Source organism: Crinia signifera, chromosome 6 (assembly GCF_055691185.1).
Source record: "Crinia signifera chromosome 6, ASM5569118v1, whole genome shotgun sequence".
In the NCBI taxonomy this organism is placed as follows: domain Eukaryota; kingdom Metazoa; phylum Chordata; class Amphibia; order Anura; family Myobatrachidae; genus Crinia; species Crinia signifera.
Window position 1 is genome coordinate 176,360,649 of NC_139222.1, and position 19,386 is coordinate 176,380,034.

At 42.3% G+C, this 19,386-nt stretch overlaps 1 protein-coding gene across 5 annotated transcripts in view; it reads left to right on the forward strand.

The window, feature by feature from the left end:
• Positions 1–19,386, forward strand: part of CEP112 (centrosomal protein 112) — a 404,486-nt gene that overhangs the window by 51,330 nt on the left and 333,770 nt on the right. For all 5 annotated transcript variants that reach the window (XR_014444546.1, XM_083148204.1, XM_083148203.1 and 2 more), the window contains exons 7-9: positions 3,843–3,890; positions 7,053–7,130; positions 18,329–18,415. Coding sequence is in view for 4 of the 5 variants with exons in the window: in XM_083148204.1 (XP_083004330.1) it covers positions 3,843–3,890; positions 7,053–7,130; positions 18,329–18,415 (213 nt within the window). In the remaining variant the exon portion in view is untranslated. The remainder of the gene's footprint in view (positions 1–3,842; positions 3,891–7,052; positions 7,131–18,328; positions 18,416–19,386) is intronic.

A 19,386-nucleotide genomic window follows, 5' to 3' on the forward strand; every position in this document is an offset into this window, starting at 1 on the left:
GATTTTTAATTGTATACCCACCCTGATGGGTAATGACTATGTTAAATGCCCCCCATTGTTAACGCCACCCCACTATCAACGCCAACCCGAAGCGTGGCGAGCACAGCAGTATGCGTCCTCCGACCTTTTCATACCCCCACTATCCACGTCGGCGTAGAGTTGATTTTATGTAGTGTGGCAAGGGGACGCGGAATATATGTGAAGTCATCTGCCTGAGCCCGAAGTGTGGCAAGGAGACGCGGAATATATGTGAAGTCATCTGCGTCCCTTCGCGGGGCTTGCTGCGCTCTCCACGCTTCGGGCTCGGTGGAATCAGGCATCTGGGTTCTGTGTTTCCGGCTGTGACCTGGGTGGGACAGTGGAGGGCGCTGGAAACTAGAGACTTGATGATTTGTTGAAGTATGAATACATACACTGGTACACTAAGGAGCAGCTGGATCAGAGGGTTGGTGGAGACCAGGAACAGGGCCACGGATTCTAACTCGCCAGTGGTTTTCACCAGGGAGCCCCGCAAGGAGCTTTGGACTTAGCTGCGCCCGAAGAGCATTTTGCAGCCCCCTCCCCTGGTCCTCTGGGCTTTGCTGGCTGGTAAGAGCATGCACTAGGGAATGTATACTGGAGACTCTGAGAAATTACAAGACTACTATATATGCAAAGTTCAGTGGGTGTCAGTCTGAGAACTGAGGGTGACAGTAATCGGCCTGGGAGCAGGTGATGATAGTCGACAGCCTGGGAGCCGGAGGGTAGATGCTGACCTGAGAGCCGTAGACGAGTAGTTGATGGCCTGAGAGCCGGAGGGTAGATGCAGACTTGGGACCTGGGAGCTAAAAGTGAGTAGTTGACGGCCTGAGAGCCGGAGGGTAGATGCTAATTTGGGAGCCAGTGATGGGTAGGTTGGCCTGAGAGCCACTGGAGAGTGTGTATTGCATGGGAGCCAGGAGGTTACGTTGGCCTAGGAGCCAATGGAGGGCACTTTCGGTCAGGGAACCAATAGTGTATTCTTCGGCCTGGGAGCCGGTGACGGTTGTCAACGGCATGGTAGCTGGAGAGGAGTGTCGACTATCAGGACACAGATGTGTTAGTCTCTAACTTGGCACAATGGTGGGTACTTGGCCTAAGAGCCAATGGTGGGTAACATGTAGCTGGCCTGGGAGCCAGGGGGGACCTCAGCTGGTAATGGCTGGAAGCGACTCAACCGCTGAGATATGATTAGCTGGGAAGCAATCTGGCAGATGATGAGTTAACCAACAACAGGTCTAGAGCAGCAGGTCACAGTTAGAGACAACGCTGGAAGGCTGGATAGCCTGGAGCTTAGGAACTTTGACACTGGAGACAAGCACATAGGGAACTGAACAGTTGATAAAGGTTGATTAATGGCGATTTGATAGTGCTGGGTGCTTGATTTATATCCTCCATGCTTGTCTGTGATTGGCTACAAGTCGCAGCTTCAATTATCTCAGGAAGCACCTGTGCATACCTTGATCATGTTATCAAGTGCGAAGGTCAGAATGTCAAAGTTTGCAGGTAACCTATTTGAGCAGACATGTCAGCTGATGGTCTTCAACATGGAGCCTAGAATACAGTCAAAATTAATTGAGAAAACGCACTGTGGTGATCAAATATGTAATTATAAAAAATCAGAAAACATAAATTAATAGACACATAAATCTCGCAGTTTATACAATAAAAAATCACTTGAAATTAAATTAAATCTAAAATAAAACCACATTGGTAATGTCCAGTACTGACCCCACAAGTGGTAGATCCCGATACCTCAGAAGTGGTTATTCCCGATACCGAAATCCCGACCGCCGAATTGCCGACAAGGGAGGGGCGTGGATCGTCCCCCTTTGCAGGTTCGCTGCGCTTGCCACGCTCGGCACACTATTTTATTATCCCTCTATGGGTGTCATGGACACCCACAGAGTGACAAAGTGCCAGCATTGTAGCGGGCGGGATTCTTGTGTCTGTATGTCATCCATCGGGATTCCGACTGCCGGCATATTGACCGCATCCCACATAATCATAGCTGCATTAGCAGATATCACTGATATAAGTATGGCAAATAACCACAGGCTTTTGTGCCATAGAAGATTATTTATTTTAGAGAAGGAAAGGCACATGAAGGAAGAGGGCCCTGCTTGTGAGAGCTTACATTTTAAAGGGGAGGTGCAGACAGGGATGACAGATGGGGTAGACAGATTTGCAGTGACTGTCCTTTAAACGGTTTTATAGCTGCATTGAAATCCATGACTTAAAGTCCCCTGTTTAGTGGTAATTACATTATTTACTCCCTACTGCCCTGTGAACGTTAGTAGTTTTCTAGGAAAGACGTAGGAGATTGGGTTTGGCTCTGATCTTCCTTTTTTTTTTTTTTTGTACAATCTTCTATTTAGCAATGTGCTTGATAAAGACTTGGATAGATTGTAAGATCACTCCCCACTGACAAGTCGGAGTAATGAAGGATATTTGAAGAGCAGGGAATCTGCAGATAATTCAAGTACTTGTGCATCTCCTACATATCTCTTTCGCCAGGATAGACATGGTCCTACAATTTAGCACCAATGATACATTTATTAAAAAAACCTAAGGATATTTCAGACAGAATTCATATAGATGAACAGTGGTGGGGATGTTAGCAATCAGAATACTAACATCGGCATCTCATAGGAGTGACTCCCAATAGGGTCCAGATAAGTATATTTACCTCTTCCCTAACCCTATCCCTCCCTTACTCTTCCTCTTAAACCCTAACACCCAAAGCCCACACAACCCTAACACCCCAAACTTTAAGCCAAAATCTGAACCCAGGGGGTAGATTTACTACAGCTTTTAGAAGTGAAAAGTGGGGATTTAGCCCATAGCAACCAATCAGATTATGCCTATGATGCAATGATACTGTTGCTAGAATATGATTTTCTGATCTGCCATCAAATTCTACATTTCTATGAGTTTATTATTTATTTATTAACAGTTTCTTATATAGCGCACACATATTCCGCAGTGCTTTACAGAGAATATTTGAACATTCACATCAGTCCCTGCCCCAGTGGAGCTTACAATCTATGTTCCCTACCACATGCACACAGACATTGTAGGGTTAATTTTGTTGGGAGCCAATTAGCCTACCAGTATATTTTTGGATTGCGGGAGGAAACCGGAGTACCGGAGGAAACCCACGCAAGTACGGGGAGAATATACAAACTCTGCACAGTTAGGGCCATGGTGGGAATCGAACCCATAACCTCAGTGCTGTGAGGCAGTAATGCTAACCATTACACGTCCGTACTACCCCATGAGTTCGGGAATCTGTGACTTTTTGAACTTCAAAATGCATACCGATAATCCCAATATTATCAGTAGAGTTGATCCTATAAAGGTTTTTTACATAATGCTTATATGAAAGTGTTTAAACAATTTATTGCACGGTAAATAATATATATTAATATACAAATATCTGTAGTGCTGTTGGGAGGGCAGCAATAGCTTAGGACAAGGGTGACCCAAAACTAACAGTAGTGCAAAAAAGGCATGCCTTGATAAATAGATTTCATCTCAAAACACGTTGAAAAACAGAAATGGTTGGACTAAAACAGGGGTAGCCAACTCCAGTCCACGAGAGACACCAACAGTTCACGTTTTCCTGCTTACCTCACAGATACACAGGTGCACTCATTATTGGCGAACACATTTTAAAAAGATCCACAGGTGAAGCTAAATACTTTACTTGTTTCTGTGAGGAGATCTGGAAAATTGAAACTTATTGGGAGAAAAAACGTATTGGCAGGCAGTATAGAGAATTATGCTTCTGGTTAATCATTGCATGTGTGTTTTCTCAATAGATAGAGAAACCAAGATATCTGAGGGAAAAGCCATTGCCTCTATCTCCGGTATGTATTAATCTTCAGTATTGAATTTTTTTTTTACTTGTTTCTGTAACATAATTTTCAGAGATTATTTTTAGATTTAAATTATACACAGACATATAAAGATATTATTTGATTTATTTATTTATTTACCGTTTCTTCTATAGCGCAGCAGATTCCGTTGCGCTTCACAATTGTAGACAGTGATAAAACAAACCTAGTAACAACAGATGGACTTGGAGGTAGGAGAGCCCTGCTGCAATCTTACAATCTATAGGGACATAGGAGGGAAACATAAGGACAGGCATCAGTAATAGCATAGCAGTCCCACCAAGTTGCAGATCCAGAAGGGAAGCTATATAATACATAAGTGCCTCAGAGGGTTATGCGTGTGGTACTTAAAAAGGATTGCCTGAAGTGGTGAGTTTTTAGGGAACGCTTGAAAGTTTGGAGGCTAGTAGAGAGTCTTATTGTGCGTGGAAGGGCATTCCATAGGGTGGGAGCAGCCCTAGGAAAGTCCTGTAAAAGTGAATGGGAGCTAGTGATTCGTGCAGAAGACAGGCACAGATCTTGTGCAGAGCAGAGTGGTCGAGATGGGAGATATTTTGTGATAAGTAAAGAGATGTATGCTGGTGCAGTATGGTTAATAGCTTTATATGTAAGTAGAAGTATTTTATATTGAATACAGTAAAATACAGGCAACCAATGAAGGGATTGGGAGAGCGGATCAACAGATGATGAGCATCTTGCTAGGAAGATCAGCCTAGCAGCAGCATTTAAAATGGATTGCAGTGGCTAGAGTCTGTTCTTGGGAATACCAGTTAGAAGACTATTGCAATAATCAATACAGGATATAATGAGTGCATGGATAAGAGATTTAGGGGGGTTTTCAATGTGAGGGTCACGGCAGTCGAGCTTGCTTGACCGATGTGACCCAATCCCGTTCTCGGTCTGCTTGACCGAGAACATGCAGGCGGGATTCAATGTCCCGCCTGCCGGGGAGCGAGAAGAGGGCGTGGCCACAAGTTGTGGCCGGGAAGAGGCGAGCTGCATCCGGCAGCTCGCCACTTCCCGGCCGTTCTTGGCAGAACGAGCCCGACAGCTTATGCTGTCGGGCTCGTTCTGCCGAGATACTTTGCTCAATGCTGTTGGGGAAGACAGCATTGAATAGGGCCCTGATGGGAGATGCTCGCCGGTGATCGAATGTCCCCCTTCGTAGTGTCTTGTGTGAGATAGGGTCGTATTTTGGAGAGGTTTTTTAGATGTATGTAACATGATTTGGAGACCGATTGAACATGGGGAACAAAGGACAGTTGAGAGTCGAGGATGGCCTCTAGGCAACTAGCTTGTCGGGTAGGGTAGATTGACGAGCTTTCAGCCATTATGGAGATATCAGGATGGTAACTGTTCTTGGCCGGTGGGAATATAAATAATTCCACTTTGGAAGTATTTAGTTTGAGGTGGCGAGAAGACATCCAGGATGAGATGGCAGAGAGGCATTCAGAGACTCGGCCCAAGACCACTGGTGACAACTCTGGGGTTGATAGCTAGATTCGAGTATCGTCCGCATACAAGAGATACTGAAATCTGAAAGAGCTGATTAGTTTGCCAAGAGATGAAGTATAGATTGAGAAAAGCAGAGGACCTAAAACTGAGCCTTGCTGAACGCCGACTGACAGAGGTAGTGAAAAGGAGGTAGAGTCAGAGAAGCGAACACTGAAAGAGCGATCAGATAGGTAAAATGAGAACCAGGAAAGGGCTGTATCATTAAGACCTAGGGAGTGCAGTGTTTGTATGAGAAGAGTGTGATCAACAATATCAAACACAGCAGATAGATCTAGAAGAATAAGTAGTGAGTAATGGCCTTTAGACTTTGCAGTTACCAGATCATTCACCACTTTAGTCAGTGCTTTCTCAGTGGAGTGTTGGGAACGAAAGTGTGTGAGGCGAGAGTAGACAAGTCTTTCCAGTAGCTTGAAGAGGCATGGGAGCTGAGAGATAGGACGGTAATTAGAAAGAGAGTTAGGTTCAGAATTGTGTTTTTTCAGAATGTAATCATTACATGTTTGAACAGAGATGGAAAAGTACCAGTAGCAAGAGAAAGATTGCAGATTTTAGTTAAGGTTGGGATAACTACAGTGTATAGAGTTTTAATGACTTGAGCAGATATAGGATAGAGTGGAGAGGTAGTGGAGTAGGAGAATAAGAAGTGTGGATACTTCCTTTTCATTTGAGTGCTCAGTGCGTTAGGGGTTGTGGAAGAGCATACCATTTCATCTCGGATGTTATCAATGTTGTCCTTAAAGTAGGAGGCATTGATACGCCTGTGTTTGCTGGAGTATGCCCGGCGTTTCTATGCGCGCCCATAAAACACTCAATGTTTCCCTGCTTCCACCTCCTACCCACCCATTCTGGGGGCGAACATGTTATGATTCCTTTAATGCAATATTATATTTTTTTTACTTTAAAATAGTTAAAGGATGGTACATCTGTACATAAATGCATGCAAATGTATGCTTAGAAATATGAATAATGTTACAATGTTAATTTAAGCTGGGCATATAATAGGGTGACTTTTTCCCCTCTGAGTCGCCCGCAACCCCCCCTGGTGCCACTTGGGATCTTCCCAGGCAGCAGGATGGCATATATCAGAAGCAATCCAACAGATTTTGCAGTCAATGTGACTCGCAGACTCTGGATTGATGCCGTCATGACAACTACAGACTTGCTGTTGGTCACATCAATTTAGACACTTTTCATGGGATTGTTTGCTGCAATTTCATGAAATAGCCCAAACTGCATGTGAATTACCCTAGTGCATGGGTCTTCAATCTGTGGCCCTCCAGATGTTGTGAAACTACATGTTCCAACATGCATTGCCACACTTTTTGCTATAAGAGCATGCCAAAACTGTCAGGGCATGCTGGGACATGTAGTTCTACAACATCTGGAGGGCCACAGGTTAAAGACATGTACCCTAGTGTATGGGGCTTTTATACACTTGGAAATATGTATCTGTGGGTTGATGATCAGGTGTAGCCTATCATTTATAACACAAAGAAAACCCATTTGCACGCTGGGACATAAGATCATTTGTGAGATCTATAAAACTTTTGCTCATGGTAGATCCTGTAAACATAGGAAATAAGTTTGATTGCATGTGGAATATAACTTTTGTTTCCACAGACTTCTCCAGAAGCACGCCTGGGAAGAAGCGCCGATTATCCTGATGAAAGAGCTCTGTTTCGCTTACATAAGAAAGAGGTACATTTCCTGACTTCCCAGTTGCATTCTCCTATCCTCCTTTAGAAAGATGGATATTTTTGGGGGTTTAAAATACAGTAGCTGGATTTAGACATTTAAATGTGGAAGTTATGGATTTTTTTTAAAAGTCTAAAATGTTTTCAGTGACCGTTTTACTGTCATTTGTTCCAATTTTTTTTATTGATAGTTTACGTCACCTGCACACAAGTATTATTTTAAACACTTGCCTGACACTTCTGTATTTGATGCGACCGCAGCCATAAGTTCATTACCTGGCATGGTTGCCTCACATACAGCCGGCAAGTCCGACTGTCCCCCCCCATCTGTATGGAAAAAAATCAGTTCTGCACTTCCTTTTTCTGCAGTGCCACACTGGGACCTTCCACATCACTCAAGAAATTGGCATCCAAAATGTCTAGTGAGCAGCATTCCATTGCGCATGTGGAACTAAAAGTGCTGGATGGGGAACGTAGTTGCACTCTCCAGCACATCTATGCTGAAAGATCAGCTGCAGCAAGGGGAGCCCCGCTGCCCCATGCTTTCTTATTCTTTGCAATAAGATGAGAGGCACGGTATACGAAGGGGGGTGTTTGATCAATTTACACCAAGTTGGGTAGAGGAGGCACCTTAAAAATCTATTTTATTAGCTGGGGGAGGATTTTATATTAAAAATAAGAATGACTTAAGAGGTACCCGGGAGTACCTGATTCATGTTGGAGATGAAACTTGGCTGTAAGCTCCCCACTCCATATCTGGTGGGACAGTACCGCACCAGATATTGGGCCAGATTCTCTAAGCTTCAAAAGTGATAAAATGGAGAGTGATAAACAGCCAGCCAATCAGCTCCTGTCTGACATCTTTCAAACACAGTCTGTGACATGGTAGGTAAGAGCTGATTGACTGGCTATTTATCACTCTCCATTTTATCACTTTTGAAGCTTAGAGAATTCAGCCCATTCTCTGCTAGAACTCCGTTGTTTCTCTCTCCAGAAGAAATAATAGGTCAGGACGTGAGCACAGAACCATTGCATGTGCATAAATGCTTATGTGCATGTGCAGTCTCAAAAGATCGCTCCCCTGTGTGAACGTGCAGGAGAGCGACTCAATTAGAATGAGGCCTAAGTGTGACTTCAATTGATATCTGGCATTCTGGAACATTGTTTTGCTACCAAAAAAGGGTGGCTGGCATTTTCCAGGTTTTATGGTAGATTTGTACTTCCCTCCTTCTACCCTCCCATCAATTCTTGTAATTGACCGGTCCCACCTCCTCTATAATCTCGTAAGGGCAATCGCCATTGAGCCTAGTTTTTACTTCATGTAGTAGGCACTAGCACCTTGTCTCCCGGTGTAAAGGACCTGTTGACTGCCGTGACGTCATAACTATGTTTTTTGATGTTGTTGAGCCCTTTCCATGTGTTTGTTCAGGAGTATCACATTCTACCTTAGATGGCCGTAAAATTGGGAAACAAACTGAACAACCTTAGGATCCTGAAGATTTTATGAAGACTGAGACCGAACATTGGTTAGATCAGTGATTTTCAACCTTTTTACCTTGCGGCACACTAAATAAGATTTTAAAATTGCCAAGGCACACCATGAGATCCCCACAGGGCAGAACACATTGGCCCCCACAGGAAAAAAAACAAACCTATTTTCCCCCATATAAAAAAACAATCACACTGGTCCCCACATGTACCGTATTTGCCAGTGTATAAGACGACCCCCCAACATTTCCACTCAAAATATAGAGTTTGTTATATACTCGCCGTATAAGACTACCCCCTCATCCGCACACCTTCCACACACCAAATAAAACGTAAAACAACATCAGATTTGATTTCAACATGTTAATTTATATTATACTGTATTATACCTAGGGTGGCCAATCCCGGGATCGGGATTGGCGGGATCCCGGGATTTGGCCCCCAAAACGCCGGGATTTCAATCCCGGGATTGGAGTTTCCAATCCCGGGATTTTCGGGATTAGACTGCGCATGCGCAGTCTAATGCCGGGCAGCGTCTGAGCACTCGCTCAGCCGCTGCCCGGATACTCCCATACCCGGCAGAGCAACCCTGCGCAGCGTGACCTCTCAGCGTGACGAGAGGTCACGCTGCGCAGGCAGGCAGGCAGAGATGAAGCCGCCCGTCCACCTAGCCAGCCCACCCAGCAAGCAAGCAAGCAACTCCGCATTATGAAGTCGCCCGCCCGCCCACCTAGCCAGCTAGCCAGCCGACCCAGCAACCCGGCTCCCGAAGTAGGAAGCGGCCCACCCGGTATCCCGGCTCCCACCCTGCCGCCGGCCGGATGAAGCTGCCCACCCGGCATCCCGGCTCCCACCCATCAACCCGGCCGCCGGCCGCCCCTGCAAATGTAAGTAAATGCGGGGCGGCCAGGGCGTTTTTTTATTAGGAAAGCCAATCCCGGGATCCCGGGAATCCCGGGATTGAGCATTTTTTAATCCCGAATCCCGGGATTGAAAAAATGCCCCGGGATTGGCTTCCCTAATTATACCGGTATTACATTAGTGCCATTCGTATTAGTGCCATTACAGTACCTGTCACTGTCACCATTGTACGACAGCAGCGCCTCTGGCCCGCCCCTGCATCTTCCTGTGACCGGCGCAAGTGCGCATGTGCGAGCTCTGCGTAGACAAGGGGCGGGCAGGAGCACCGCTGCTTCCCGCCGAGCAGAATGGGGCGGTCACGCCGAAAAGGCTGGCACCCCTGTCTCACTGCTGATGCCCTCCGCAGCCACGCTGATGACCCACCGCGGCGGATACCGGATGGTATGTAGAATGAGGTGGGCGGGCATTGGGAGGCCACTATGGGCAGCTATGTTTATCCCAACTGAAGTATAAGACGACCCTCCCACTTGGAGGCATGTTTTTCAGGGGAAAAAAGTTGTCTTATACGCCGGCAAATACGGTAACACAAATAAAATACATTGGCCCTTTAAATGAAAAGAAGAGACCAGTAAAAAACTATGGAACTGGAAACCGAAATAGTCTCTTAAAACTAAGCTTGAACCCCTTAGTCAATCAAGAGAATATAAAGAAAGAGACACCCAGGTTATGGAGAGACTTATCAATTTTTTTTTTTTATTGAAGCAAAGTGATGTTCAAAGCATATGCATATAAAATTTAACAAAGAAAAATATTAATGTTGAAAACCAATGTTTCAGTAGTCATAATTTTACATAGTATAGCTTAATACAATAAAATAAAGTCGGTCTAAAATATTGACCGTTACAAAATGATAAAGACAATCAATTTTTCCACACCTGGCTCTCCTCCTTTCTCTACCAAGTTTAGAAGATAAGATTTTATAGGACAATAGGTGGGTCTCCTCCTAATGTTTGTGTCATGTAGACTTCTCAAATTTGAACAAGATACAATTGATAATAAATGCAAAAAAATTCATAGATATCTAATGGACTATAAATCTGGTAAAGTGAGGACTTGCCGACTTAAGAACAAACACAGCTTTTCCAAATATTGCCATAACAGATCTGTCGTCTGAGAGAATTTCTGAGCTAATAAGAATAGCAGATATTGGATCTCATTCAACTAGAAAAGGAACATGGGATAATAGACAGAGATCTACCTCTAACCTACAATTAAGAAAGGTGTTACATGCTCCCACCTTTCAGGACCACCACTATATATCATTGTACCAGCTTTGGCAAACTCTGCCTTATTTTACCAAAAAATGGAGATACTGCACCAGTATCTCCATTTTTTGGTAAAATATAGTCTGAGGGGCACATTTATCATGATCGCATTTACAATGCGATCTGGGCGGAATATTACCGCCCAGGATCGCATTGCAAATTGCGATCATATCGGGGCAATGTAGCAATTTTAAGGGGACAGGGCTCCGAAAGGAGCCCGTCCCTGATGTGACCGTCCTCAGCAATGCGGTCATTAGATGGGAAGGAGCAATGTGACAGCATATTAGACATTGCTGCTTCCCTTCTAATGACCGCGTTGCTGAGGACGGTCACATCGTTCTGAAAGCCGGACACTGCTCCAGCCACACTCTGTCTGTACTACGAGTGTGACATACGACAATACGGGCTAAACAGCACAAACAGCAGGAGGAGACCAATCCCACAGGTGTAAGTCTGAAGATTCTCATCTAATAACACTACACTAACATCGGGACCCGGTAAGCTCCGGGGCTGCTGCCTCCTGCATTTTTCGCTTAAAAACTGCAAAAGTCCCTTGGACAAAATGTTAGTTCTACTACAGTGCGACACCTGATTAAAATATATATACAGCAATTGTTTGTGTCATCTGGAAATTTAAACTGACTTTGAGTTATACCAGGCAGTTATAACATCTCTGGTGAACTGGAAACATAAATTATCCAATTATTGATACAACCATTGCTACAATTGGTTTGTTCAATACACACTATTCAATTATCATCCGTGTGGTACAGAGAGAAATTTGAGACCTGGACACCACTACCTAGTGCTATCAGTGGACATTTGATTATATGAGGTGCAAATTCTGCATTGCCTAGGCACCAGAAATTCAATTTAAATTGAGATTGTATTGTCCCTATGGTATCATATTATTTTATGTATTTTTAATGTTTTTGATTGTGAGCACCAATTTGCAGTACATATAAATAAAACTGTTATTTTAGCACAAATTAGTGTGGCTAGTGCGCTCTCTTAAATATCTTGTTGATATTCTGTAAAGCTTCCTTACAAATTATACTGGTAAGTTTATTGCGCCCCCCCCCCCCCCCCCCCTCAAAAAAAGAAATACATTATCTGTAAAGAACTGCATAATATGTGCATAATAACTGGCTATAAATAGTAATCTCACCTATTAACAGAAGCTGCCTTCCTGTTGTCTCTCTGTCTGTGGACAACACTAAAAGACAACCAACTTTTTAATATTTCTGCCTAGGTGTCATCCTTGGTACAGAACTCGCATCCGTTCTTTAGTGTTCATTCTAGCACCCGCCATATTTGAAAACTCATGCAGTTCCTCTTGCCTGCCTGGGGTGTCGCTGTCTGCTGTAGTGCTTCTAACACAGTTTGGTCTTTATATCAGCACTGATATGCAAACCAGACCTGTGCTAGAAAAACCACAGCAGACAGTGACACCCCAGGCAGGGAAGAGGAACTGCATTGGTTTTCAAATATGGCGGGTGCTAGAATGAACACTAGTTCTTTATCAAATTTGTGTTACATTACATATATTTAGTAAAGGTTTCCAAATGATACGTGTCACATATAGTATGTTGCAGTAGAAACTCTAATACATTCAGTACTTACCTCCCCTTTTTACTATTGCAGTTTGTCTTCTTATTGGCTTTCCACTCACCAGAATTTGGGGCAGATTATTAAGCCTTAAAAATAGATAAAAGCAAGGGTGATAAAGAGAGATAAACGCCCAGACAATCACCTCCTAACTGCCATATTATAGCCCCATTACTCCTATCTGTTTTAAATACAGTGGTTAGATTAATCTTCCTCCTCCTACTACTGTTTCGCTTTGTCAACTTTGAAGAATCTGAGGTTACTCTGATGGTTACTCTGATGACCGTTTCTGTAGATGAATTGATGCTGCATCTGCAGGCGCAGCAGCGGATCAAAGTCAGCAGAAAATATCTTTTTTTCATAGAACTCCTAATTAATATTTTTGCGCAGCAACTGCGTTTGCTGTATGAACTGTGTTCATCACTAAACCCAGTTCATTCACCATTTAATTCCTGATCAACAATCTTAAACACTTCATTGTATTCTGCCCTATTACCACGCATCCAGAAGGTCTCTGTTAATACCCAGTCCAATTTTGTTACAGTTTCTTAGAGCTGTTTATTATGCTACCGTTATATAAATAAATGTTGATCAATAAATGTTGATAAAGCACAAGCTACTGTATATTTTGTAATACCAACTTGACGTGCTATGTCTGCTTATTTAAATGTAGAAGTTCAATGATGCGAAGGTGAAATCCATCATTACAGTCTAGAAAGCTGTATGAAAATGGCACAGCAGTTATTTGAAGACATTTTATTTATTATTTTTTACCAACTGAGGTTAGCATTTAGGGATATTATACTAGCAAGTGTGTGAAGCCCTTACCCCTTTATCACAAAATGTGAGCTACTGTTTAGGCTTTGGAGCATTAAAGCACATATTTCTAAATAGAGCATCCTCCATGGCTATGAAATCCCCTACATCCTGCTCCTTGGTTCGCTGCTTGAAAAATGAGTGGGTTTGCGAAAAGGTGCCTTTGAAGTGGTTATCTGTGTCCCTGCAATGTATTGACTCAGGCATTCTGGAAATATTTAAACCGCTATAAATTTCACAAAGAAATCTGCACGTCAGCTGTTCTGTTCATTCTTCTTTAGACATGGGAGCTGTAGAGAGGACGCTTGGACCTTGCACTCTTCTGCCTGGACCCTGTGATGTAATTGTCCCAAGTAATAATAAATACATTTGTATCGCTGCTCTGTAATAGACAGGCATGTCTCTGATACAGACGCAGGGAGGGTCTTTATATTACCACTGCTCTCACACAATGTTTTATTTACTCCTTTATGAATGTTTAGTATTCCAGTGACATGGATAATTTCCAGTAAATGATGATGTATTGTGTTTACGCATATGGTTTTACTGTAGCCATGCCAATTTCCCTGTTTTGTTTCAGATAGAACTTCCGATTGGTAACCTAGTAGAATAAATACATTTTATTTATAATGCAATAGATATGGTAAAATGAGCAATATTAGGAAAACTTATTTTCTAAACATGCTAGCATAAACCTAATAGCTATTACCTTATACCATACGTTAATGTATTCAATGGTCTATCCTTTCAGTTTTTGTATATCTGTCCCTCTCCATATAATGCAGGAGCACCAGCCTGCCACTAGTGGTATCTGACATTATGGTTGGGGCAGAAAACGAGAGTTTCCATCTCAAGAATGAAAATTAAGACTTTTTATTATTTTAAATGACAAAAGGGTCCCTCACATTCAATCCTGAAATAGCTTGTTACTCCCCCCCTCCCCACCCCCCATATTACTATATCAGCTTTTACTGCCCTAGCCCAAAACTGAAAGGACTCACAGCACCTTGCATTGGCCAATGTGCAGGCTAAAGTACTGTTCAACTTTAATTGGGAAAACAGCAAATTCTACTAACCCAACCCCCTTTACCTCACCTATGAAATAGCATAGCTGGCACAAATATATCACCAATGGACAGGGTTTCTCTATTCACCCTGACAGGACAGATGACCCTATGCTGTTAGGCTAAAGTGGGTAGGCTTCTTATGGAATTTATTGCAGTTGCACTGTATGGAGGTGCCAGATGTTTCTCTGACCCATCGCTGCACTTCCTTGGCCAGGGAGAAGCTATGCTCTAAATTTTCTGTGGCAATGTAATTAAAGTGAATCCCTCTCCCTTTATAAGGGCTAATATTCTGTATTTATCATCATTTATATATATGGTGCCACAAGGGTTCCACAGCGCCAAACAATACATAAATGAGCAAAACGCAAATTAAGTACATACACACTGTACAATTTATTTGACCATTTTCATTGAAAGACATTTACCTTGAACCCAGTGTCCTGGACTAAAGATGTTGACGAAAGACGAAAGATCTAGCTACAGTTTATAGGCTCTTTTTGAAAGATATCCAAATTGAGCTGCATGCACAGTTGATGAACAATCTTGATGAGCAACTTGCGGGTATGCGCATCATCATTTGTCGTTCGTTCCAGTCACACTGAAAGATATTATGACCAATTTCTTCAGAATGGCTGAAATGAACGAAATTAGTCAACACAATTGTACAGTGTGTATGTACCTTAACAGTAAAAGACGATTTAGGACAAGTAAATAGTAAATAAAGACAATTGCATCATGGGACAGGGCACTGAAGCAATTATTAAATATAGAAACGTCCTTATTTTTCAAAGAAAAGCACTGTTTTTTTTTCAATGAAGATAGCATTAAATTAGTCAGAAATAGACTTTATACATTGTTAATGTGGTAAATGACTACACTAGCTGCAAAAGTCTGGTTTCTAAAAGTTACACACTCGCCGGGCCATTTGCAGTGGGGAGGGAGGGGTGTTTACGGTGCTGGGCCATGGGGACGCACAATGTTTAATGGGCATCCCCATAAAAATGCTAGGTGTTCCCATGGGTATGCGGGCGGGCGGCTGTTGTCACATGACGTCAGCCTCCCACCCTGTCTTATTTACAGCGCCCGCAAATAACAGTCAGTTCAGACTGACTTTTATTTGTGAAGGCAAGAGAAAAGATTTCTCCTGCAGCGGTGGCATGCAAGGGGATGTGTCTTCGTTACATGAGTTGCAAATTTCATTAGTTGCAAAATTATTAGAAGTTGGCTTTCATGTTAAACATTAAATTGTCTGGGTGACCCCAAACTTTTGAACGGTAATATATATACTAAAATAAGCACATGAGGAAAGAGGGCCCTGCTCATGAGACCTTCTTACATTCTAAAGGGGACGGGAAGACAGACAGGAGTGACACAGAAGGGGTAGGAGGACTCTATGTATTTGTTTTGCATACAATATATGGTTGATAGGTCCGGCTGTCTAGTGCTGGTGTTGATCTGTATGGGCACAATGTCGTTAGAGATCCTAGAGATGTGACAATGTTGTTAATAATATTTTTTTATGGAAATTATTGGGACATTTTATATGGATACTAAATGGTAATGTCTGAAGTAGGTGCATAATTTTTTGTACAGGCATTCATCTTTAAAATGGTTCCTTACCAGGAAAAACCTTGAATTTGCTAGTTCTTAAGAGCAGACTAGATTTCAAACAAAATAGCTTAAAATTGTAGTTGAAGATATAAGTCAACATATTCATGATAGTATGGAAGACACAACATCATATCTATTAAGATTATGGTATATATTCAACTGATGCCGGGTCCACTGAGATTCTTTTGATGAAATGGATCTGGCATCCATTATTTAATGCAGCGGCCAAATCTGGATGTCGGATTTGGATGCTGATTGATGCTCACCCGGCTAGACCATCGACCGGGTAAGCGCAGCGGTGGGAGGCAAGCACGATTGCCCGGGAGGTAGCGGGACAGGTGAGTGCGGCAGGTGGGTACGGGAGGCAACGGACAGTAGGATAGCGCTGTGTAAGCTGCTGCTGCTCACCCCGCGCCGCCTTTTCTGCCTCAATCCAATATCTTTTCATGTTGGATTGAGTTTGCCGGAAACATGGCCAAAACTTTTTGGTTTTGGCTCTGTTTCCGTCAAAAGCAGGTGGATTAGTGGGTATTCCATCAATCCACCTGGAACATTTTGACCTGCCGAAAAAAAAAGCTAGCATTGAATAGATCGGAACTCCTTCCGATCTATTCATGACGAAAACTGCTTTCTTTTTGGCAAGACGGCAGTTTTGACATCAATTGACGGGGTGTTTCGGGATTCAAGCTTTTTTCTATGTTGAATTTAATTGTGAGAACAGTACTGCAGTATTCTCTGCTTTTTGGCAAATAAAGCTATATACTCCAAATACTATGTACTAAAGTAATAACAATATATTTGTATTTGAACATTTCTTTTGCTTGGGAAATTATTTGTATCATATTTACAATCACAAATAATTACATGACTGTTCCACATGTGCAGAAAAATTAAGTTTGTATGGTATTTGTACAATACAGATTTTTTTATAGCCCTTAATAATTTTTAATTAATAATAACTTTGCAGACTCTATCCAGTTCCAACATCTTATTTCAAAATGTTTTTTTATTAAAAGGAAAATCATCAATACAAGACAAAGATAATGCGATCAATGTTTACAATAAGATTATAATAACAATTGATGGTATAGTATAGACAATGACAAAGCAGGTAGGGCTTAAACAAAACAAACAATAGTATTTAAGTATTAGAAAGGAGGGTCATTGCTTAGCGATTCTAGAAGTTACCAAGAGGTGCTTGAGAGAGAGTTTTGAAGGGCGACCTTTAAAGGGCGTGACAGGGTTTGGACATACGGCATCCGTGTATCACAAAACTTTGCAGTTAGTTTCTCCTTTTGGAGTGATGTTTTCATCCAGTCCATCATGAATCGATGGGATATTCTAAGGCTAAGGACTCCAACATCCTATTTAAGGGAGCATATAATCACTGCATTATCTAAATAATGTATGCTAAATATTTTAAATATTTTATAATATTGTTCTTTTATTATTATTTATTGTTTATTCGCAACACAAACGGGTATTGTGAACAACTTGATACATTAGTCAGAGGAATAACAATTTAGCTACTGTTCCATTGGTTACTGCCATTGTTTTTGTCGTTTCCATTACAGTATATTGGGCAAAGGTGGAGACCTGAACCAGTCAGTTGTTGAAATCCATAATGATCCTTCAGATTCTTAACTGACCGTCCTCCTTCTGGTTCCAGAATACAGACATGTCCTCATAAATCTAACCTCAATACACTATGCAATGCACAATGCCTGAAGTGAGGGAGCATCCAGGTCCCGTGCAAGTCAGCTATCCTCAAGCATTACTTTTTTTTTTTTACCAGGAAATGTGACTAGGACGCACAAGAGGACTGTGTTGATTAATTTGATATGACACATTTATAGTGTGCCTGATTGAGGTCCAGATGCACAAAGCTTTAACAGTGATAAAATGGAGAATGATCAAGAGCCAGGCAATCAGCTCCTAACTGCCATGTTACAGGCTGTGTTTGAAAAAATGTCAGACAGGAGCTGATTGGTTGGTTATCACTCTCCATTTTATCACTTTTAAAGATTAGTTCACCTGGCCCTGAGTCTTATTGCTGTGCATGCTGCACAAGCACACCTGTGGTGATTTGTCACTTTGGAGTGATTCGGCATAGATAAGTTCCATAATAATTCCCAGATGCTGAAAGGTAGGGGTATTCCCTAGCATTAACACGACAGGATATGTAATACTGTAGATAGATATCCTTGTTATCAGATAGTTGGTGTGGTGGGTAAGTCCAGCTGCCAATCAGGAGTTACGTTAAGCAATTTAGGGGTGGCCAAATTAATGAATCAATGATATCCTGACCTCCATAACCAAAAAAGTTGTGGCACACCTGGTGGTCCTCTAGTAGATCTTCCAAACAATGCTGTCCTCGGTGTGGTTACCCTGTGGTGCCACCTTGTAACTGTTCTCTGCTTTTGTAGATGGACATGAAAATCAAGGGCATGGAGGCAAGATTTCACGAAGAGAAGCTGAAGATGCAGCAGAAACATGATGCTGATGTACAGAAGGTGGGAGAGGTGTATTAGAGCTGGATTGTGACTGTAAAATAGATATTCACAATGTTATAGTGCAGTGGTTCCCAACCCTGGTCCTCAAGTACCCCAACAGTGCACGTTTTTCAGGTCTCCACGCAGAATCACAAGTGACATAATTAGCTCCACCTGTAGATCTTTTAAAAGGTGCCTGAATAATCTGTGCACCTGCTGGGTGACCTGGAAAAGTGCACTGTTGGGGGTACTTGAGGACCAGGGTTGGGAACCACTGTTATAGTGTATACAGTGATGTAGTATGACTGAGTAGCTTACATTTTACAGCTGTAATGCATATATGTACACAATGTTGTAATGTGACAGTAATGGGCGTACATAATGGTGTAGTGTAACTGCATGAGAACTGTACACAGGGTTTTAATATGGCAGCGAGAAGTATATACAGTACTCTTTTTTTTTTTCTTTTTTCAACCAAGGCCATGATCTATCCAATGTTGGGGGCACATGGCTCTTCATTTAAATATGGATAATATCATTATTGTGTATGGTTACTAACTGCTAAACACAACGCCATCTGACAAACATAAGCTTCATAGGATAATGCATTGAGATTCCATAGATTTTCACGGTTATGAATGATAGTGTGGGCGGTACGGATGGTGTAATTGTTATCAACTGTGCAGAGTTTGTATATTCTCCCTGTACTTGGGTTTCCTCCGGTTACTCTGGTCTCCTCCCACAATTCAAAAATATACTGGTAGGCTAATTGGCTCCCCACAAAATTAACCCTAGAATATCTGTGTGCGTGTACATGTGGTAGGGAATATAGACTGTAAGCTCCACTGGGGCAGGGAATGATGTGAATGTTCAAAATAATCCCTGTAAAGCGCCGTGGAATATGTGTGCGCTATATAAGAAACTGTTAATAATAAAAGTGTCAAAAAGATACTTTATATAGTTTATTTTAGTTTTAACCCAGCCCCCACATT